Source organism: Colias philodice, chromosome 5, assembly GCF_061535455.1.
Source record: "Colias philodice isolate Cphi_HAF_F1 chromosome 5, ilColPhil1 Martin Lab GWU primary, whole genome shotgun sequence".
NCBI classification, from domain to species: Eukaryota; Metazoa; Arthropoda; class Insecta; order Lepidoptera; family Pieridae; genus Colias; species Colias philodice.
The window spans coordinates 3,276,698-3,300,657 of record NC_143090.1 but is presented as its reverse complement, the minus strand read 5'-3'; the positions used below and the strand labels follow the sequence as shown (position 1 = coordinate 3,300,657).

The following is a 23,960-nucleotide window of genomic DNA, read 5'->3' as shown; positions in this document are numbered from 1 at the left end:
ATTATAATTTTTTAAACATTTACTATAAAAAAAATTTCTCAAACCATGGAGAAAAAGAAGATGGTGGATGATTACTATGCACCGCAGTAGAAACAGGGAAATAAATATAAAAACTTCCTGAATAGTTAATGTATTTTATTGTATTTTTAAGGAATCAATAGAAACGCTTCTTTGTTTCAGAAGTACAATGGAAAATCAATTGGCTGAGTTGGTGGCAGAACCTTCTGGCCAATTTAAAATAAATCCATAAAAAATAAGTTCCATAAAAAAGGTTCTGTTTGATAGCACTCCAAAAACTATAATTCTCGTTCATTAGACCACATAGTGAAACACGTGAGTTCATAAATACGTCCATTCTCGTGTAAGTCTTCAGTTCAAATGTTAGAACGAGTGTGTACAGGCATGCTCTCGACGAGAGTCTTTTCGGCCGAGGCTCTCGACGAGTGTGTACAGCCGCGGTTACAATCTATTATAGGCGTCAAAATTTGACATTTTCAGTATCAGTGGAAATCAATATTCAATAAATATAAAAATTTATCAGGTAAATACACATCGCTGTGTGACGTGTGGAGTTACGGCGTGCTGATTTGGGAGATATTCTCGAAGGGCGACACACCGTACGCGGGCATGAGCAACTCCAGGGCCAGGGAGAAAATTGATCAAGGTATTATAATATTGTTATGTATATTTTTTAAACTAGATTTTTTTGTAAAAAAAAAATTAACAGTTTTATAGTATTCAGAATTCACAGAATTTCCAAATAAAATTCCATACATTATTATTGATAACTATCAATTCAGAAAAGTTTGTTTTATAAAACACCTGGATTCTGGAACACTGTTTAAAAAAAAATGTTAGTGTGCTTAATTATTCGTAAAAATAGAATTGATATTTTTATATTATAAAAAACATAATAATAGTACTAGTATTATATTATCTGTGATAATAGTAACTAACATAACTAAATCCAAATTCATGATTAATAAGAATTTACTATAATACTCAGGTTACCGTATGCCAGCGCCAGAAGGGTGTCCCGAAGAAGTGTATGCGCTCATGTTGCGCTGCTGGGAGTACGAGCCCGACAAGCGGCCGCACTTCAACCAGATATACACCATCATTGACAACATTTATAACAGATAATATAAATTTGTTTAGTGATGAGCTGTCAAATGTCACTGTCATTAAAATTGTCTAGTGATCAGCTGTCAAATGTCACTGTCATTGACAACATTTATAACAGATAGTATAAATTTGATTAATGATCCGATGTTGCATGGTAAAATAATGTAGTATAACATGGTCCAATTTCCCTTTTCTCTCTTTTCCCGTTGCCCAAAATAGGGTAAGAGTAATTTTTGAAACATTACAGATGTACTGCATATTATTGTTTTACTATTTTTAAAGCTAGGTAATTGTTAAAGTAGGCTCATAATTAATTTCGTATGCTAGCAGCGTATTTACTTGGTATTATAAACCCAAACAATTTAATGTTAATCAGTATTTTTTACTTTATTAAATGGATTAAGATTATTAATTGTATTGTGTTGTATTTTTATCATAGCTTTTTAATGTTCTTTTATAAGTCAAGGTGCGAATGTTAATTGATATTTTATTTGAAATTGTTATAAATTCAGTAAGGATGTGATGATCTCTTGAATTTGGTTTTTGGCGACAAAATTGAAATGTATGATAATTAATTTAGGTACAATTTATTTTAATCTTAGACATTGACAATTATTTTTAGCTTAACAGCCTTAATAATTATTTTATATAAATCAATATACATTATAATTGCAAATGTGTTGTTTAATTTCAAAATTTTTGTGATATATTTTGTGCTTCCATGTTATTTTGAATAGAAATCGTCACGTTATTCTCTTGCCACGTGTAAAAATGAACTGCAAGTAATAGCTTGAAGTGAGATAACGTTAAGTATCGAAAATATGTGACATTAAACGTGTAATAAGTATTATGTTTGTAAATATAAGGTTTATTTTACAATGATATTATTTTCGAATAAAGTGCCAGATAAATTTGGAATTATGGAGTTTTATTTTGTCCCTATATCTATAGTTGATTTTGATCAGCTCTGTCAGAACTAATTAATGTATCGAAATAGCAGGGCACGGAATTTTTACTCATATACCTTCTAATATAATTGACAAGTGAAACATATCTAATTGCGGCTTTAATATTATAAAATTGTTATAAGAATAAAACACAGGAAGTATTTATAGTAGAGCCATTTTAATAGGCAACATTTGACAATTCAACAAAATTCAACAACGTAACCTAGTAACGACGACATAGAATAAAATCATATATCGTTTAGTTAAAACTGCACATTTGCTTAAATCTTTTCAATTACGATTCCATATTTATAATAATAATGACCGATACAAGTAATTTTAAGATTTGATTTAACTGATAAACCATTCTAAACATAATTAAAAATTTCTGATTTAAAGAACTGACATCGCTACAATTTTGTGTCAATAAACCTTTTTTCTTTTTAAATACCAGAGACGTTACTCTAAAAATCGAAATCTTACATCTAGAATCGAATGCATTGATTACTTGTGAATAAAAATCATCATAAATTAATAAATGCGTTGTGTTTTTTTACTTATGCAAATACTTGTCTTATTTTGATCCTTAAATTTACTAAAGAAAGTATATTACTGGGACAGGGATTCGCCTGATGAATTTTAAAATTGACATGTGTTTCAAGTTCGATTGATTAATGTTTCAAGTCCGTATCGATTAATTCACTATCAATGTTTTTAAGTAGGTTAGCTCTCTTCGAAGATAAAATTGATAGACGTCAAATGTTGCCTGTTAAATTGGCTCGACTATAAATGAATTTATAGCTATTCGGCGATGCTCTCATTAAATAAAATACCAGACATAATATACAATTATTTTATTATTTACAAATACAGTTTAATAAGTTCGTCACTAACTGCTGATGGCGTAAGGATTCCCAGATCAGTGAACAGTAATGTAATATATGCAGGAGGAGTATAATCTACTAAAGGATGTTGTTTTGATAAATTTCCAGATTTTATCACACTTGAGAGATATTTAAATTCATTGGGCAGGTCTTGCTGGTTAAGTGGATATATTCTAGAGAATTTGAAACTTTCTGTAAGTACGTATACTGGTTTCTTGAGTTCTAGCGCCGACATCGCCAAGCAGTATGTGCCGATCTGAAAGGAATTTGTTTTAATGGTTTATTTAGAATTTCTCAAATATTTCGTAGTTGTATTTCTGTTTGAAAATTTTTGCCAGTTTTGCCAGGCGTAAGACGAAAAAATCTTTTCAGTTTTGAACAGTTTTTCAATATGCATATTAGAGTAGGCATAATTATTTATTAGCCAATTTCTGGTCTAAAAAAGATGCAGCGGAAGTCACACTGCCAAAAATAAATAAAAATACCTTGTTCTTGAGAAGATCTCAAATGACTTTCATAACTGAAGGTTAAATCTTATGCGAATTTTTTCGCGTCAGTAAAACAGAAGAGCAAAGAACTAATATTATCATTTTTCTTAAACATATTTTCTACATGATTAAAAATAATTGTTTTGCAAAAATCCTTGAACATCAAAACGCATGTAAAATTGTTAAAGAAATACAAAAGAGATAGTAATACCTTATTTATGATACCGCCACTCTCTGTAACTCCTTCCGCACCAATCATTACAATGTCAATTTGTTCCATAATATAACCAACAGCAGAGTCTAAGATAAGGGTTGCTTCTATACCCGCCGCTACCAGTTCTTTATGCATTCTTTCCCTAAAAAATAAATGGTATTTTATAAAATTTGTGGTATCAGTACATATCTATAAATAATATATAATCCAACATTCTTAGAAAAAGTAGTTTTAAAGGTATGTTAAAATATATAACTAAAGATTATTACACTATCAAATTGAATGTTTAGTATGGCTCAACTTAGGGCCGATTTCAATTCTTGGATAAAACTTATTCGTCAAATAATGTATAAAACTACTATTTTAAAAACGTATTCTCATTGCCTGTATTTGACAGTTTACGTGACATTTTAATATTATCGTGTAATACTTTATTGGACGGGTAAGTTTTAACCAATCATTGAGAAATCGGCCCTTAGAAGAATAAATAAGATTGTACCTACCCACTATTATCAGGACAAGAAGATGTTACAAACACTTGAAATCTTTTATTTGCTTTCACTGCTTCGAGCATTGCAGCTAGAACCACCCTAGATCTTGAATGTGTCAAAATTTTCTGTAATAAATATTGAGTATATAAATTTCTTAAAATAACAAACATTGACATATTTAATTTATAAACTAGCACCCCAAAAATACTTAAGAATTACGAAGATTGTGATATTTATACACCGAAATTATACCACGGAATATACCTGTGCTAAAATATAACCTATCTTTATGATTTTCATCAAAATTATTTCTTCTGTTTCATATTAACCACTAATAGAAAACACTTTAAAAAATGATTCTTTTTTATTAACAACAAGTACTTGAGAATTTATTTTTAAATCACATGCACTTGAATTCATCTAAGTAATGTTAAATATTATATTATCTATTTCAACATTTCAAAATTTTTTCTACAAGAAGTTAAGTTGAATAAATATGTTTGTAATTATGTTAGTATTAAATCTTTATACAACTTACACATCCATCACTAATAAATGGCAATGCCTGTTTGGCCACCTTCCCTCTGGCTTGTAACAGTGTGTCTAGGAACACCCTCCCTCGCTGCAACATTATCTGTTCACATTCTTCAAATGACTGAAATCAAATAAGCATTTCTAATGATTATTGAATGCAAGGATAGTAGTATGGCAACTTCACACTTATAGCATGAACATAACTTGTATAATATGTCATTAATAATTATTATATACTAGCGGTCCGCCCCGGCTTCGCCCGTGGTACATAATATTTACGTTTTCTCTACATAAGAACCATCCTCGTACTTCAATGAATATAATAAAAAAAGAATTATCGAAATCGGTTCAGCCATTCTCGAGTTATGCGCTTACCAACACATTTTGCGATTCATTTTTATATATAAGAAGATTATCAAACTATAAAAAAGTTTAACATGTATGATGGAGAAACTAGGTATATGTTCATAAATTTATAAAGAATAGAAAAAATTCGATCACAAGGTTGGCTCGAACCCGGATCCTTTCACGCCAATCTGGGGCAGATGCCTGACCAACTCGGCCACTTGCGACCCGCCTGATCAAAGGAGATTGCCCAAGTTACTATGGCACTTGGTATCGCAATCAAACTTATTGTGTCAAGATGAAATATAGCTCAATTTAAAGCTTGATGTTAGTACTTTTAGAAACGATTAAAGTTTTTATGTAAATAAGCCGCAGTTCGCGACAATAAAAATAAAACAATAGTGTTATTAAACACTTTAAAAAAATACTTTATCGAGTTTAAACTAACGATGAACGTTAAGTTTTACATTTATTACATAGGTAATATTTTAATTTACAAGACAGATGTGAAAAGTAAATCGTAATAAACATTATTTCAAAATAAATATCGTCGAACAATGCGTCGAACACAATGACAGATGACGCAGAACGCTTGCAAGAGAGATAGATATGTGTCAAAACAAAAACTTTTACTTTTATTTCTATTTATTCAGTATAATTACGACTAAATAGTGATAAATATGATCATTATAAATACAAATAGGAATTAACAATATCACAAACATGTGACACAACTAGTATTTTACCGATTCCATACGTGGTCATACATGTTTCAAAACACAAACTTTTACTATTATTTCAATTTATCTGGTATAATTAAGACTTAATAGTGATACATGTGATCATTATAAATACAAATAGGAATTAACAATATCACGAATACGTGGCACAACTAAAATTTTACCGATACCACCCGTGGTCATTCTCCTTTATTAATTCTTTCAGTTTTATGTGTTTAAGCTATATATTTATATAAAATTAATACATAAACTAGTATCAGCATTACCAACCTTAACATCTAACTTGGCAAACGTAATAAACCTCATGAAGAGTTCACAACCAGAAGAAATAGCGGCCACTGGCTGATCACAGTGTCGCATTGCGTCCACCGCTAATTGGAGATTCAAGTCCAACTCTCTCACTGTGGCCACTGGAAAAGTTATAATTAGTGCTTGAGGATTAACACTGAGGAAATTTAAGTTATTTTGTTCCTTTGCAATTCTCTTTTTCATTTCATATTAAATGCAGTTAAAAGTTTTACAGATAAGGCTTAGGGAATTTCAGTGATCAAGTCACTTGAGTGTATTGAGAGTGTGTGTATTGATGTGTAAGTGTGGGTAAACCTGGATTACTCTATTATAACTATTATTGCATAATAACTTTATTTATATGTTCAAACATATTATTGTGACTAAAAACATGCTTATAAGAATAAAATATTGGCTCAACTTTATGATACAATTCATGAATTAAATGTATAATGACAAAAATAACTTTAATTATAGATTATTTCATTGTTTATAGTAAAAGTAAAACATACCTTTATAATTTTCAATGACTGTTAATAAGGTTTTAATTGCCGCAACTCCGACAGATACATCCTCTTCTTCTCTCAGAATTTTCAGAAAGATATCTTGTACCTCTGAAACCAGAAAAAGTGCAGTAAGTCGTGTTTGAATGTTTTTAATACCCTGAATATGAATGAACCTAGTCATAGTAATAAAATGCTTCCAGCATACCTTCTTTCCTCATATTGACTTTTGATTGCTTCTTACAGAAGCCGCGTTCTAAGTTTGATTTTTGAATAACTTATAATCTGAGCATATTTTTCATTTATACAAAGTATAAATAAAGTCTTTAAATTGCAATAAAGCTAATAACCTATAGGTTTACTGTACAAAATGAACACACGTCAATAAAATTTAAATCCTAAATTTGCTTAAATGTCAAATGTCAATTTGACATTTTAGAATTATTCCATTCTGTATTACGCAAAAATACTAAGATGTTACTATAGATATTCTTATTTTATTAAATACAGCAAATATAAGAGAGTGTAATAAATATAAACTGTTTACTAAAAATGTACTAAAAATGATTATTTTTTTAAATATATTTTATTGTCATTATTATACCCAAAATTAAAAACAAGAAATAAATAAATACATTCTAAGAATACATTATACAAATTATTTGGATTATGTTTTCAAAATCTCCGATTATTATCATGTGCATATAAGTTGTGTTATTCAAAATTGTTGTTGTGTTGTATTCCAAATCAATTAGTCTTTAATTAATTTAGATTAATTTATTAATTGCTTTATACGTGCTTCATCCATATTATTATTTTTTATCTTCGGGCCAGTTTGTATATTAACAACAGTTTGAGAGGGACATTTAAAAAAAGAACTATATGTGAATATTTAAAAATTCTTATTGTTATTAAAACAATCATAATATTATGTATAAAAAAACAAGAAAAAAATCTAAATTATTACTGAAACAGGGAAAGTCATGGCCAACGAATGTAGATTTACCGCCGGTGTACTACGATTACAGTAACAACGGTGTTTGAATGGCTTAGACGTATCCATCGTATCTTTATAGTTTTGTAAGCGTGATTTTTCATAATAAGTGTAGATAAATAAGGAAATACCTATCAATAATGGGAAATTCAGCGTCTCTCAAACTGAACGATAAGAGAAAATGGCAGTAAGTTTTTTATTACTATTATTAGTAGTTAGTTACCTACTTACAATAAAATAAACATTAAATTATAATTCAATGCGATATTGCAAGTCTATTTTTTAATACAATGAGGTAATGGATGATTTTGCACGAGAATTATATTACTACATAGGTGTAATGATACGTACCTACTTACCTTATATTACATATACCTGCTTACATTTTTTATTATAACAATAAACCTAAAAAATATCTTTATACGTCGACGATCGATGTTGATCGTTCGTCTGACATAAATCATATAAAATTGTTTAATATCTGATGCACTTGATATGACACATCCATCCGTATAGCAATGAAATGATGAGATCTTTCTTGTAAATGTTCTAAACATACAAATTAAACTAATGTATCAAAACATGTTCTTTCAATAATTGTTTATCGAATCTAAAATAATAAACCATGTTAAAATAAATAGAACAAGGTCGGCGATATAAATCAATAATAAGTAACAACTACCCTCATCGCTATAGATATTTTGAGGGTCTTGACATTCGATACTGAAAATAATAATTTGTTGTCTATAAAAATATTGTTATAGAACACGGCTTCGCTTGTTTTATAGTTGAATAAAAAGAAGCATCCAATGCTAAATATTTTATGGTAGGTGTTTATTTTTTCGCCCTTAACCGGAGGCAGAGTAGGTAAGGAAAGCATAACCTACTACAATTTCGCGTTTTTTTCGTATTAATATCGATTCTAAACATTAACCTACCTTCTTAGTTTTCAATAACTGAAAAACTTCTGTGTTAGTGTATCTTGTAAAAAACGTGTACAGTTTTACCTATACGTTAAAAACATCCAAAAACCCACAGTCCGTTTTTATCAAATTAATTCTGTAAAACAAAACTTGCAGGTACCAAACCTGTAATGTACACAACTTCCTCAAATATCGAAATTCAAGCCGACAGACAATCGATAGACTTGACAGTACAAAACCATTTGCTTGCATTAACGAGATACTAACTTGTAAGCAATGATACGTGAATATGTAATGAAGATGTAATGTTTCTACCGTGAAATCGTAGATAACGAGAAACAACTGACATACAGTCATTAAACACTCATGTTGAGCGAAAGTAAGATCTTTACGTAATTAAAGGCCGCTGCATACGTGACGGGATTTTACCCGGACGGGACGTGACGGGAAGTTTTGGAAACATCGTTGCATACAAAATGTATCCAAATACGTATATGTCACGGGAACATCGACGGGACGGGAACGTGGACGGGAAAAATATCGTCGCCGACGATGTTTAGCACGTCCCGTCCCGCACGTGCCCCGTCCCGTCCGTGATTTCGCTACGTATGCACAGTCGCTCCGTTCGTGCCGGAGAGATTAATAGTGACGCCTTCCAAGTATCGAAAATGGACGACGAAAAACTGATCGAATGTGTTCGCTCATATCCAGCGTTGTATAGTATAGCGAACCCACAATATTTAGACACAAAGTATAAAAATTATTTATGGCGTAAAATTGCTGTGAAATTGTCATACAGTGAAAACGGTAAGTGTTATTTAATGAATTTATTGTGGTATTCCTAACTATACTTAGTCCTTTTCACCTATGATGATTCCTGTGACACTTCATCGTGTTCTGAATTACGTATTTTACGTTTAAAATGCCAAAATAATTTTAGTGCATAATATTTTTGTTTTATGGCGGCATTATTACCAAAAATATAAAAATGAAACATCTTAAGCTTATAAATCAAAAACAGTATTGTTTAGTTTAAATTAATAAATAAATAATTAATAAAAAAAATAAATAATAATTAAAGCCAATTCTTGAATTGAAAAATCCATCTTTCGTTGTTCACAACACTAGCAAGTTAGATCCGAATCAATGCCACGGTACGTATGCGTTAGCACCACGTTCCCGTTTTGAACGTGGCAATCACGTGCCCGTCCCGCTCACGTCCCGTCCGAGGTATTTTCCCGTCACGTATGCAGCGGCCTTAAGGCTTGAGATTGTTACATACCGCCAAAATAATTTAAAATAAATGGCAATAATTTTAATGAAATCGCTCAATGAAAATGCATCGGAATAACCTACTGAAGTTGCTAGTAATAATAATTGTGCCTTGTTCCTAATTTTTCAAAATGTTGACTGATTCAGATTATCAGATATGAGTAGGAAAGACCAAAAAAAGGATGAAATTTTTTCGGAATAAAAAAATTATATTAACGAAAACAAAATATCATTGAAGTTGAAGCTTCTTTAAGCCGACTGCTGAAAAAATTAAAAACTAACATAACAACTTTATAATATAGGCACAACATGATTTTCCACGGTGTTATCGTCAAATTCAAAATTGCCACTCAAACACAGTGTCTATAAAAAATTAAAAACCCTAGCAAAAACTCAATTAGTCTTCATAAAAAATCACCTGTTATTAAAAAAGTTGACTAACAAATTGTGCACCGGTTAAATAAGAACACGGCCGTAGTTAGGCGTGACGACCCTGACTTAGCCGTGATACTTGATAGATTGTCAGTAAATGTTTCAGTATGAATTTAATCCGACATCCCATTTGTCAGCAAATTAAAATACTTGTTATTCATCTTTGTAATGTCTCCAAGGATTTTCTTGATATGAGTCATTTTTTAATCCCTAGAAATAATTAAATCAAAATAGGTAAAATGCTTACAATAAATTCATATTGTTTCACGTTCGCGTTCCTATGAAAAAAAAAGTGATTAATGTAATTTAAAATTTATTTTAATTAACCAATAGATTTTTTGTGTTACCTCTGTTATCTCTGTTATATAATAGATATTAGGTACCTAAATACATATAGTATTTGAGTGAGATTAAAAAAAATGTGTTATTGAATCTGGAATTTCTTATCCTCTTTTTAGTGAAATTTTCGTGTAATTTATCAATCTTATAAAATGAAACATTATGACATTTTGGTCATTTTATAGTAGTATAATTTCACGTGTTATTTCTCTATCTTGCTCACAATTGCAACAGCATACAGTATGAATTTCGCAACACAATAATTTAGCTGTGACGCCACATCAAAATGATTATAGTGACTTGCAAAATTGTCGATTTACATCATTTTGACGGAGTGCTGGTGTAAAGGAAAACCTCAGTTGTTAAAGGCGTCCATAGGCGTATCGGGTGTCTATTATTTAAATATAATTGCTTAGCTATAGCCTATACGTATAGTATTATAATATTATTACCTATACCTTATCATAAACGACGGTACTAAAGTGTTCACTTTAGTACCTACTTTCTATTAAAGTATATATATAAGAATAAATGTGTACTTACAAATTACAATCTACTACTGTCTACTACTGGATTCAACTATTGTCTTAAACTCAAAACGGTCCCTTAATCCAGCTACCAATACAAAATTCCCCATATATAATCTAGCTCCAATATTTTACGATAAGTATTTATTGTAAAATAGAACTAAAGAGTATTAGCAAAATGATTATTTTTTATTTCATTTCACCTCTGTCTCCCTTCAATAACGATCGTATCGTTATTATGTGCATCATCAATTAATGGCATACAGACAACGCGATAAATACGAGTAACCGAGAAATAGGCTCTACGCTCGCTCTGCTTTCTATTGGTCTGAAAAAATCATTCTATGTCACTTGAAAAGCTTTTTGTGAAATAATTTTCATTATTAACAAAACTCAAACTTTATCACTTTATATTATTATTTTAGTATAATATGTATATAAATGTAAGTATACACTATACACATTAGTATATTTTTTTTGATATAAATAAAGAGTTAGTGATTGGAGCCATATATTTTTTACAACTAAGTTTTTATTACAAATTTTATTACACTAATGTACTGATAGTGATTTAATACGAAGTATACGGAATGCAGGAGTGGGATTGTGTGTAGGTAATAGTGCTTTTCAATATATGTATTATGTTGTGGTAAAAAAAACTATACCGAAGGTAGGCAACGTATTTTTTTATTTTAAGAATTTTTCCGTCAATATTACGAATTATTTTTATTTGCATCGTTATTTTTTTAATCAATTAATAATACTGCTTTATAACTTTATAAGCATTTGAATTTTTCCGTTTAAGCAATACTTTTAATTCTTTTTATTTTGTTTTGATATAATTTATTATCTAGTATTTAGTGCCTGAAGATAAATGTAGAGCTAAATAAAACAAGTTCTCTAGTTGGAATGCAATACTATTTCCTGACACCTGTTCATATCGGAAGTATGTGCGTCAATTTTTATTTATTTAATGGTAACATTCTACATTGGTTGATTGAGGACAGTGTTAAGGCTATAGTATACAGATTACAGTCTTAAAGGTTAGTTAGGCGGTACAAATTGCAATTAAAAAGAGCGGATATGTAACTTATTGTTTAAGTTCCGGGCTCCAGCTGCAGTTTGATTAATATTTATGTACCTACCTATATTTATTATTTAGGTCAATTTAGGCATAGTGCATACGGTTAGCATTAAAGAGACAATACTAAATACGACAGAATTTATATTCTTTGTGCACACTTTTGTAAATTGTAAACCAGTGAAAGAAAAATGTGTAGAAATTCAACACTAGCGTGCAGTATGATTTATCATTAACATGTCATGATTGATATTATATATTATGTTTATATTACCTACATAGTACAATATATGCATGCCCTTAATCGTATATGTGGCACGAGATAGCCATGCACGTTTAAGTAATTACAATATCATGATAACGAATCAATTCTGTATTACTTCTGATTTAACGTTCAATAGTAAAAAAATGATTTGCTTATAGCCATAAGGCCGCCTTTTCTTTTATTTCTGTTTTCATTCTTGTATTTCCTAACTGTAAACAAAGAAGAATAAATAATTAAAAATTGAAAGAAAAATGATACCGTTTATTTTATTTCTTTTCTTCGTCACGAGTTAGCAATTTTTATAAATGTTTCATCATTTATCTTTAGCGAGCGACCTTTTGCCTTTCCAGTAGAACAGTTTTGTGTAAATAAGGTATTCGGTTCTTTTAAGACTTGATTTTCTAACATTGGTAAGAAATTGTCCACGTGATTAATTTTTAATATATATACTGATTATTTTGTGAATTATTTGAAACTTGAGAAAAAAATACTCAACTGCATATCACGCCTATTTTTGATTTTGAAATAAAAATACAAGGAAAAATATATCATTCGACTATCATTAATGATAGAAAACTTAAAAAAAACAACCTTAATTACTTGTCACATGTATTCTCAGATTAGATTAGTATTATTTGAGAATTAAGAATGTTATACAAACAATTTTTTTGCGTATTTCAGTGTACATGACGGTCACAACGTTTTTGCATTAACGCTATCGGTTATGTAAGCTAACATTCTATGGGGGGCACTTATCGCTGACCTTTTATGTTTTTAAAACATTATAACATAAAAACATTTCGACTGATACGCCTAATGATAGCATATTATGTGTTTACATACAAAGCTATGGGTTAGAACTTAATCGAAGGTTTGCACCATTCCTATTTTAATTTGTTGAATGGTAGTACACCGTTGTACATGTACTATTCGTCAATTAAATTACCTAAAGGTTGCTTAGTTTTAGTAGGTGTAGGTATATTTATTTTGACTGTAGGTATATATCTTGCCCGGTCTTTGTTAGATTTAACCCGGTATAAAAAATATTCTAATGTCTTACCTACTCGATAAAGATGTAGCTTTCTATGAATATTTTGAGTGAACTCGTAACAATCAACCAAGAAATCGACAATTTTTTTTCTCTATATTATTGATAGCAGGTTTTGATTACTTACGTTGGTAACTATGATGGGACTTCATTATCATGTTATATGGCGTTTTATTACCCTCGTCATATCATCCCATTTGATAAACGAAAAAAGTTTAATAATAGCCACAATTTGTTTTCATTATGCGAATATTTTTTATTGACTCTATCATTCTTGAGATTGCTATTGATTGAGATTTTGGAGAGTTTGTCAAGTTGCAGTTGGCGTGGAATTAAAGGGAATTATACATAATATGAGTACTTATATTTACATTATTTATTTAGCGACATTTACAGATCTCAGTTTGAATAGCTACTGGCCACTCAATACAATATGATCTTTGTAATTTCGAAGTCTTGATATGGACAGACAATTTTACTTACACAAGCTTAACATAATATACATATGTAGGAACAAGAGAAAAGTAGAATTTAACCTAATAAAATAAAATATACATAACCATACATTGCTTGTATTTAGATATTTACAGGGCACGTATCGAACATAACGTCGCACAGGCTAGGGGTAGAGGTTATGATGGTAAATGTCGACAGTTTGTTGTGGTCCGAGCCGCTGATAAGAGAGAGGAGGTATTTAACGAGATTATCCCCGGAAACTTTTCCAGTCGTCACCAAGAGAGCGAACCGCTCTACATGGCGCTCCGCTATTTATATTTATAATTTAATGTATTTTTTTATAAACTTATTAAAGTTCAATCTAATAATCTAATAAATCACCCTGTGATATAAGATCTCCTTGTTAAAATGGAATTCCTTTCACGCAAAGTGAAGTCTAACGGACAATTTGACACAAATCAATTGAATGGCGCGCCTGGGGTTTTTGGGAAGAAGCGGTGAGCGATGTTTATTATTAAGCCTTTTATTCCTTATTATCTTTAATGGAGTTCCTTTGTGGCTTTCAATGTAATCTACAAATTGAGCATTTTCAGTCGTACGGTAAACGATTATTGTCAAGGTTGCTTGTGTTATTTAAAAGTTACGAAAACATAAACATGTTTTTTAAATATGTATGAGAATACAAGTTATCAATAATACAATATAGTATGTTAAGAATAAAATATCTAGAAATTTAAATTATGTTAAACGCAAAATTATCATTTTACGCTCAAAATAATGGGAATCGGAAGGAAGGAATATTCCAACAGCACTTATGTGGTAAAAATTAATATCGCGTTAATTTTGTTTATGTAAGTATTTAAAAAAATCAACGCCAAGGCTAAAGGTAAAATGTCTAAACAAAGCTTGATTCCATAAAAATAAAAAACGGAAGATGAGATAAAAAAAATATCCAATAATAGTATTGATAATAAAGTTTTTTTTAAGGTTTATCGCGGTTATTAAACGGAGTTTCATTCAAGAACGGAACTATTTGGTAATTTTATGTGTAATTATTTATTACAATATGAGTATGTAGTGCTTACTTAACTACGTTCTTATTAATTTTTGTATGGATATGTATTTTTTTTAGATTGCGTACGTTTTGTATGTTTTAAAAATAAATATATTATCGTTAGGGTCGTAGTTATGTGAGGTTTAGATGGTTTTCTTCCTATCATTGTATAATAGCGTGTACAAAGGTCATCTTATCATTTTGCATGGGACTTCACAAGTATATATTTATTATATAAACGTTAAATAGTTATATTCGCGAATTGATAACTAATTAATTAATATGATTTTTATCGTTAAGAAAAGAATACTTTAACAAAATTAAATTATGTACATATTTTATTAACAATTTATTATGAATTTCTGAATATAAAGTTAATAATTATGCAGTCTAAATATTCATCAAGTATTTTACAATTAATATACCTAGTAACGTAAATTTATAGATTACTAGGTTTCCGCCCGCGGCTTCGCCCGCGCAGTCAAAGAAAAACCCGCATAATTCCCGTTCCCGTGGGATTTCCTGGATTGCGTCATTTTCCCGGGATAAAAAGTAGCCTATGTCCTTTCTCGGGTATCAAAATATCTCTATACCAAATTTCATGGAAAATTAGTTCCGTAGTGTAGACGTGATTGAGTAACAGACAGACACACAGAGTTACTTTCGCATTTATAGTATGGATTGTCATAAATAGAGTTATCATTAGCCATATTTTAAAGTAGGTATTATTCTTGTGATAATGTGTTTAATTCTTGGAAACTTGAATTGCGTTCTTTTTCCAGTTTTTAAATGAAGTGCCCTTGCAAACAAGAGGGAGAGTGTGTATTCTCGATATTTGCAAATAGGTAGGAATTTATTCGTTGTATGCTCACAGCTTATAGTAGACTTTTTCGAAACGTACATACCAAAACAAAAAAAAGTCTATCTATCTATCTATGTACTCTGGTTTTTTAGACAAAATTATAATTTTTAGTAAATATGTTTTGTAAGTAATAAGGTATAGTAAGGTATGCTTTATGTAACATTCATACAGTAGAGTTGCATTGAATTATAAAAAAATAGAAATAGTCATTTAATTATTATTTATTTATCAATTAGGTCAATGCACTAGAAACAAAAAAGAACCACGAAACGATATGCAAATAGATAGCGAGTTGAATGACCGTGCGCCATCTATTATCAATCGGCAGAAACCGCATCGCGCGGTTCATATCTACGCTCGCGCTGAAAAATTTTCCTATTTTCCCAGGAGTGAAACCACGATGAGTCCAGCGCCCCCCGCGCCGCGCGACAAAAACGTCGCACCATTCATAGCTAGCAAGCAGTCGCTCGCTGTTAGTGGAGGGAAAAATACGTACGAAATGGATCGCGATCGTCTTGGAGTGTGGGGATGCGGGGACTCGCAGTCCAACAGCCGCCTGTCGGGCCTCGACCGCCTGAAGCACCCTGGACTCAACAAGGTACGTCAGTGGACAGCTGGTGAATCTATGCGCGACAATAATACGGCTAGGTCATGGTTGCATTTTACGATACAATAGGGAAGTGTTACATATTATTGTGTATGATGACTTATGTTATATGTAACTATGGTGCATTATTGTAATAACTCTACGTTAGACGTAGTACAATAGTAATAGATTTCCACGCTTTCAGCGCTTACTATTCATGCAAATGTTTGCCTTTCTGAAGTTTGAACTCGCGATGTCAAAGTTCACGTGTCTGACTTAGTTTACGAAGTTTAATTTACTCTAATATTTTTAAGATTTCCATAATACTATAAAAAAGTATATTAAATTACTTCTCTGTCATTTATAAATGATGAAATATTATGTAAACATTAATTACTTGAATGTAGAGACGCTAAATATAACTATAAATATTCTATAAATAGACATAAAATGCGGACGTAAAAACTAATATGCTGACGTTGTACCGTTTATAATTATTATTGTTTTGCTAAATCATGTTAAACATAACCTTATATGTATACGAACAGACATGACTTCCCCACGGTAACCCCAGTTCTCTATATAATCGATAAGTCTAGTCGACTATACCTTACGCACCCTTTGTAAATGTATGAACCAGCTGGATTGAAATTTCAAGGGAAAGTCATCCAGACCCCTTTATTTTAAACAAAAGCAAGGGAATCTTAAGATTATAATTTGAATTTCGCAGGGAACTATAATTATATGATGATTTATAGCTTTGCCGCATATTACTTATAACCTGGAAAAGGTGGTTTCCTTGTAGGTAACTAATTATCATAGTTTTAAATAGTATAGAGAAAATTATATCAAATTTTATTTTATATAGGATACAAATTCAAAATGATATTTTCACATAGCTTTTTCCAAGCAAATAATATTCTAACGAAAATGTAGAGTTTTCCCTCAACTTATAGTACGGGTTTATCCCGTAATAAAGAATATGAGGTTTTACGAAGAAAAACATATCATATAGGTAGATATATAACATATTTCTAGTTTAATAGACCTACTAGCAAGGATGTGTCTAAATCGTATGTTACTTAATAGGGAAATAAATATTGTTTATTATTGACTGAAGAGGATATTATTTGCTTTACAGAGTGAAACATCATGTGTTGTTCAGTGTGACGTAACTCACATGATTTGTAACAATATCTATTGCAATTATTGGTTACAAATTGATTTGTTTTACATACTTAAGTAATAGTTATTAATTTTTGTTATGGTCAGTTAGTATCGATCAGTACCTCTCTAGTCTCTACTCTCTAGCCTCTATACTTACATTAAAAAGTGTGAAAATTTGTTTCTCTTACCTTTTTTACTCATAAATAGATAGAATTAACCAAATTGAATGAAAGTTGGCACACATTACGCTAATAACCCCATCTTTTCACTGGATAAAGGGCGAACGGAGCGGGAAAAAACAATTTCTTTTAAAAAGACACGCATTTTGTAATTTACAGGTATTTCTGGTGAATAATATTTCTAATGGTTAATCATTTTGCAGTATAAATATGTCAAAATTCGTATAACGTGATATATATTTTTCATAGTAACATTTTCATATTACGGCAATGAATCATCGCTTAGTGAGTCCTATGAAAATTCTGAAGTCTAAACTAATAAGAATATTTTCCTTCCTCTACAGTGTACCTACGTGTGTTGTTTTGGGTTTATTTATTAGGTATCTGTATAAGGATATACACAGGAAATATAATATTATGTTATGCTTTACATAAGGAGTTGTAAGAATTAGGTATCTTATTTATAAACAAGAATCTAGTTTACGAATATTGCTTTAGTACACAAAAATATTTTTAAAAGTTCCTGATATAAGCGCTTACAAACAAACAGAAACTCATCGATTTTATGATATTGTCAGCATTAGATTTGGTTAATTAATATTACGTTGCATTTTTTGAATTTTCCGCATCATTTCGTATACTAACAAAATGTTATCAACACTTGTAGCTGCCCGGACTAAATGACGTATCGGTTTTTAATCTCTGAATCAGAAATATACTGAAATCTGATGGTATAATATAAAATCTTGATCGGGAACGTTATCAATAAGATTGTTTCATACTTTTGGTTTATATTTAAAATCATCATCTTCTTATATATAAAAATGAATCGCAAAATGTGTTGGTAAGCGCATAACTCGAGAACGGCTGAACCGATTTCGATAAATTATTCTTTTTTTATTATATTCCTTGAACTACGAGGATGGTTCTTATGTAGAGAAAACGTAAATATTATGTACCACGGGCGAAGCCGGGGCGGACCGCTAGTGATAAATAAAATATGTAACATCTAGATTTCGTACCATGTAGATTTTAGGTGTTGTTCGTGTGTAGGTGTAGGTACTCAATTAGCACTTAACACGTGATAATGTTATCTGTGTAAAAATATTTGCTATAGGCTTCAGATATTTAATTATACAATAGTTTTACTCAAAACAAAAAACCTATCTACAAGCAGAATGTTGTTGGAACAAAATAGTATAAAAACATAAGTTAGGTATAACATAAATTGATATTTCAAACTTAAGTATTTTATCTTGGTTTTCAGTCAGAAAGAAAACCTTTAATAAAACACTGTTTTGGATAGTCATGCCAATGCCAATAAAATTTCACCGTTCCTTTGTTGAAGTGAACAAAGACAATAGAACGGATACAATCTGATTGATAAATTCGAATGAAACATCGGAATGTAATTCCAGTAACAAATAGCCACTGTGAAGGGAAAACTCGAATAAAAAAGAAATAGTTTCTTTTGTGACACACTTGCTCTGTTCACACAAATTGAAATGCGTAAATCTTTTATCGTTACTCTATTCAAAGAATCTAACATAATGTGACATACAACTTAAGGGGGCGCATAAAGCAAAATAACCAATCTTCTATTAGATGATACGTGTAATATGCAAGACCAAATCTAAAAAATAAAATATATATCAAACTAGATGATATGTTCAACGATTCTGTTTAATCAAAAACATAAAATATTAAAATTTACTCGATTAAAAAAAATCACCAAGTTAGCTCTAATTTTCACACTTTTACGTTTTCTACTTGACATGGTAATACTTATTATGATTTTTTTTTCATAAACAATTATATTAAAACATTTGCAAGATATTTGTCAGAGCATTTTGTGTAATTACTTTTAGTTTTGGTTTTATCTGCGATAAACCACTTTTGGCGCTCTTTTTTTCTCGAGATAAACGTTTGATTTTGTCACGATAAAAGTGGTTTATCGCAGATAAAACCAAAACTAAAAGTAATTACACAAAATGCTCTGACAAATATCTTGCAAATGTTTTAATATAATTGTTTATGAAAAAAAAATCATAATAAGTATTACCATGTCAAGTAGAAAACGTAAAAGTGTGAAAATTAGAGCTAACTTGGTGATTTTTTTTTATCGAGTAAATTTTAATATTTTATGTTTTTGATTAAACAGAATCGTTGAACATATCATCTAGTTTGATATACCTATATTTTATTTTTTAGATTTGGTCTTGCATATTACACGTATCATCTAATAGAAGATTGGTTATTTTGCTTTATGCGCCCCCTTAACAGCCATTTTTAGCGAAGTAAAGCATATAAATTGGGGTTCGTTTTTAAATTACAGGTATTTAAGGAAAAATCTTATTAATATCCTAAACGAGCATCCATGTTCTGTAGCATGTAAGTTATATTGTTAATGTTTACCAAAACAATATTATAAACAGGTTAGATACTAATTTATTTATGCGTAACTTATTAAATACCCAGCGTTTGTTTTCTAATTTTGACAACGAATTTATTAATCTATTTATGTAATTAATAATTCATCAGCCTGTAAGCTCCGCTCGAGATAAACAGGATTATAATTAATAACACAATATAATCATAAATTGGCTGTAATATTAGAGCCTCGGCGGATATTGTTGTGTTTACGGTAATAGAACAGATAAATTGTATTGGCTTATCGCACGATATCGGTTGATTAAGCCACAAAGCCTTCGTGTGTTCAATATGTGCGAATTATAGCTGATTTCGGTTACCATGGTTACCATATACGTGTTATATATATATTAAAGTGTTAACGTAATATTAGTGTGTGTTAAGTTAAGCCTTCGTTTGTGGCTCGACGGGTCTAGGGATTTGTGTGATAATTCTTTACGTGGTCCTTTGCTGATTGAAAAATTATTGGTGAAATTTATAACTATAATCTGACTGAAATAAAACGATAATAAAAGAGATAGGGTGTTATTTAAACTAAAAATCCGGGCATAATCTAATCAGTGCTATTTTTATAATGATATTTTTCTTTTTATAGGTTAATGCAGTTTATTGTAACGAAGCGGAATTGGTTTTTATATATTTGATTAATAATTTTCTAATGTGCTCTTATTTAAATAACGGTAATTAATACCTATCACTATTCATTTTCTACTCAAGGTTCGCTTGGTGTTTGTTCTAACTTCCTTATTGAAACTTTTATGATCACGTATAATAGGTAAACTATTCATTAAAATTATTATAAGAAAAACATTTTAAAATAGACAATTTGAATATTTATACAGGGAAATAATTAACGAGAAAGAAATATAATCTTTTTTATTGATACATACTAGCGTAGAAAATGTTCAAGAAAAATAAAGTATAAATTATTTTGTTTGAAGTAAAAATTAAATGATAAATGGCGGTCTAATCCCGCCATTCATTTTAACGTCACGAAAATTTGAAAGGGAAATTCGGGTTCGAATTAGGACGTATTTCCTTACCGCTGTAAGAAAATGAACGTATATAAACTGTGGTATAAACAGTACATTTTCTATTTTTACTTGCGATCAATGTTAATTTTAAATCAGAGGTTAAACTAAATGGTTATTTTACTTTTTATGATTACTTTGTACACTATTTCTTAGAGTGCATTAGAATAGATCGACTTGCATTGACCTATAAACTCTTCTAAAATATTAACATTCCCTCAAGTAGTTTTCCAATACTCAAGAACAGTCGTAAAAGAAAAGCACATTTTCCCCAGTAAAGTATAAATTTAAAAGCAATTCACGAACGTAAATGCAAGGAAAATTGTGAAATACAAAATTTAGAATTTGTGTAAGTACTGTCAAGTGGAAAATATAATATAGTGGTGCCTGGTGGGTACAGTGAAGTGCAGAATTTAATATGGTACATGACTGGTGGCAACTAACACCTAGAAGAGATGTGTACTCCGTGCCTGACTGCTTGGCGGCTCATGACTCACGGGTAATTTTTGTTTGGCATAATGCTTAGCATAATGTGCTAAAATTATTCTTCTATAAATAGTCTGTCAATACGGTTACATAGCATAGCGTGTAGTTAATGTTAGCTATGATTTGTACGTTTTGTTTGTTGTTATTTAGTCAATTCATGCAGATTTATTTTTCTTTTATGCGCCACTGCCAAGCTAAAATTGGAATCTAACCATATGATTTATGCATTGGAATTCATCATGAAACATACCTACCATTGCGTCATATTAGCCGTGCCTCCAACTAATGCATATTAATCATTATTTGAATACGTGACGAGACATAAATTAAAGCGGAATAAGCTATTTATTTGACACGATATTAATTAAGTTTGTTTCTTTTTTTTCGAGAATTCTATAAATCCGGGAAAAATTATGTGTGAACTTCACATTTTTCACTTCCTCCTAGATAATATGACTGAATTTGACATTTGTATTATGTGGATACGTTTAAAATATAAATATATCGTTTACGTTGAATTTTTTGTTGATAATTAGAATTTATCAATACAAAGTTGATAACTTTTGCGACCAGACGGAAATTTTACATTTCATTGATACGTTGAAAACGATAATTACATTATGTGTTATATTTATTACTTTAACAATATATTCTGATATATTTGATAGCAAAAATTGGGTACCTAATTATTAAATGCTCATAACTACTGAGTTAATAAAACAAGGGTATAAATTTATAAAAGAACGTTTATCTCAGAGACACGGGTCGCTCCATAAATCATGTTATAAATCAGACTAAGATTGTGTAAATGTACGTCGACCTTCTGTAGGGGGTGTGGTAAGTACACCGAGGTTAGCTTAACCCAGTTCTTACTAAATAGAGATCGTCCCACACAAAATGTTCGGTTTAGTTTCCTTTTATTTTATGCGCGGCTTTGTACCAACTATTTCTTTTTTAGATACCTAATGCAAGTGTGTACAATCAATATCTTATCAATACTTTTCTTAGATTATCCGATTATCGTCTTATAACAATATATGTACAAGTATAACATGAGTAGGTAATTGTATGACGTATTACAACAGCTGTTCGTCGATAGGTACTAGATTTATCTGCAGCGTAATCTTGATTAATCTCGATCTTATCAGCATCCCTACACAGATCTCAAGCTCGAACAGAATTATCTTCGTATTTCTGTATTCTTATTTTACTTTGTCCATTTGTTAATTTAATTGGGTCTTATAGATTGATTGAACACCTACGAATGTGGCTTAGAATTTGAATGAGGTAAGTATGTTAGAAATTAAAATAAGAAAGGTTGATAAAGAAACATTTTTTTCCTGTTCCAAACGAATGGAACGGGAAGCCACAATGTTAATTTACGAAGATCCTATAAATAGCTTTCATTTCGCAAATATTTTAAGGAACATTACTCAACGTTTGTTCGATAAATTTATTTGGGAACCTCGAACTCCGGCCAAATAAATAATGGAATATCTCACTGCTTGAATACAAAACTACGAATGAATTTAAATGATGGCTTTATACCAATTTCTGAATAAAAGTTTGTTTAATTAATTTATTTATTTATTTATCCTTTACTGCTCTTAGATTAGATATTATAAATTAAAACAAATGGCGGTCTTATCGCTAAATAGCGATTTCTTCCAGACTCCGGTTGTCTGAACTCTGAACGGAACGGAACTTACGGAAGGAAATTAGTTAGAGGAGAGGAATTTGTTTTTTTTGTCTAGGTATCCGTAGAAATATTATGTAACAGAGCAGAGAACGTGTATCTATTTCTTTTTATAATCAAGTTATCGATATAAAAAGTACATGAATTGATTTATATGAAAATTGCAAGTCATCGTCTCTGTAACGATAACCTAAGTTGTCAATAAAACATCGTAAGTAGATAGAGATTACAATATTATAGATAAATATTTCAATTGATTAAACGTACCTATGTATAAAATAAGATGATAAGACAGGTACCATTACAAATTAATACCACATGTGTTATTAAAACTGATGTGGATTATTGGAACTAAGTAAGTATGTTTCAATCAATGTAGGTCCATATCGCCCTCAGGCAAGGTGACTCGGACCATTAGAGAGTAGCATGCGTGTCATACATGACCTTAGATATTGTGTTTAAATAAACATTGATTAAGTATTTTCAATGTCAGCTAGGTATCCTAGTGCTCGGAGTGAAATGTAGCTAGTTTATACTTCCTGGCTTTGGGCCGCAGAGCTGCCTTCAATTTAG

At 30.4% G+C, this 23,960-nt stretch overlaps 3 protein-coding genes across 5 annotated transcripts in view; 2 read left to right on the top strand and 1 right to left on the bottom strand.

Moving 5' to 3' along the window:
• FER (tyrosine-protein kinase Fer) overlaps positions 1-2,043 on the top strand; it is a 45,936-nt gene extending 43,893 nt beyond the window's left edge. For both annotated transcript variants that reach the window (XM_089694967.1, XM_089694966.1), the window contains 2 exons: positions 542-664; positions 1,007-2,043. In XM_089694967.1, the coding sequence (XP_089551093.1) occupies positions 542-664; positions 1,007-1,143 (260 nt within the window). In that variant the 3' untranslated portion in view covers positions 1,144-2,043. The remainder of the gene's footprint in view (positions 1-541; positions 665-1,006) is intronic.
• An 874-nt stretch (positions 2,044-2,917) lies between these two features.
• eIF2Balpha (eukaryotic translation initiation factor 2B subunit alpha) lies at positions 2,918-6,949 on the bottom strand. Its single transcript, XM_089695217.1, has 7 exons — positions 6,768-6,949; positions 6,569-6,670; positions 6,039-6,178; positions 4,688-4,804; positions 4,162-4,274; positions 3,656-3,800; positions 2,918-3,212 (listed from the first exon to the last, which is right to left on the bottom strand). Exons 1-7 carry the CDS (start codon positions 6,778-6,780, stop codon positions 2,934-2,936), a joined length of 909 nt encoding a protein of 302 aa, XP_089551343.1. The 5' UTR covers positions 6,781-6,949; the 3' UTR covers positions 2,918-2,933.
• A 640-nt stretch (positions 6,950-7,589) lies between these two features.
• Positions 7,590-23,960, top strand: part of LOC149488342 (NADP-dependent malic enzyme-like) — a 30,039-nt gene continuing 13,668 nt past the window's right edge. Inside the window, exons 1-2 of one of the 2 annotated variants that reach the window (XM_089695493.1) lie at positions 7,590-7,740; positions 16,200-16,410. In XM_089695493.1, the coding sequence (XP_089551619.1) occupies positions 7,694-7,740; positions 16,200-16,410 (258 nt within the window). In that variant the 5' untranslated portion in view covers positions 7,590-7,693. Of the gene's footprint in view, positions 7,741-14,191; positions 14,394-16,199; positions 16,411-23,960 lie in introns of those variants that run through there. The other variant, XM_089695491.1, reaches the window with a different exon arrangement.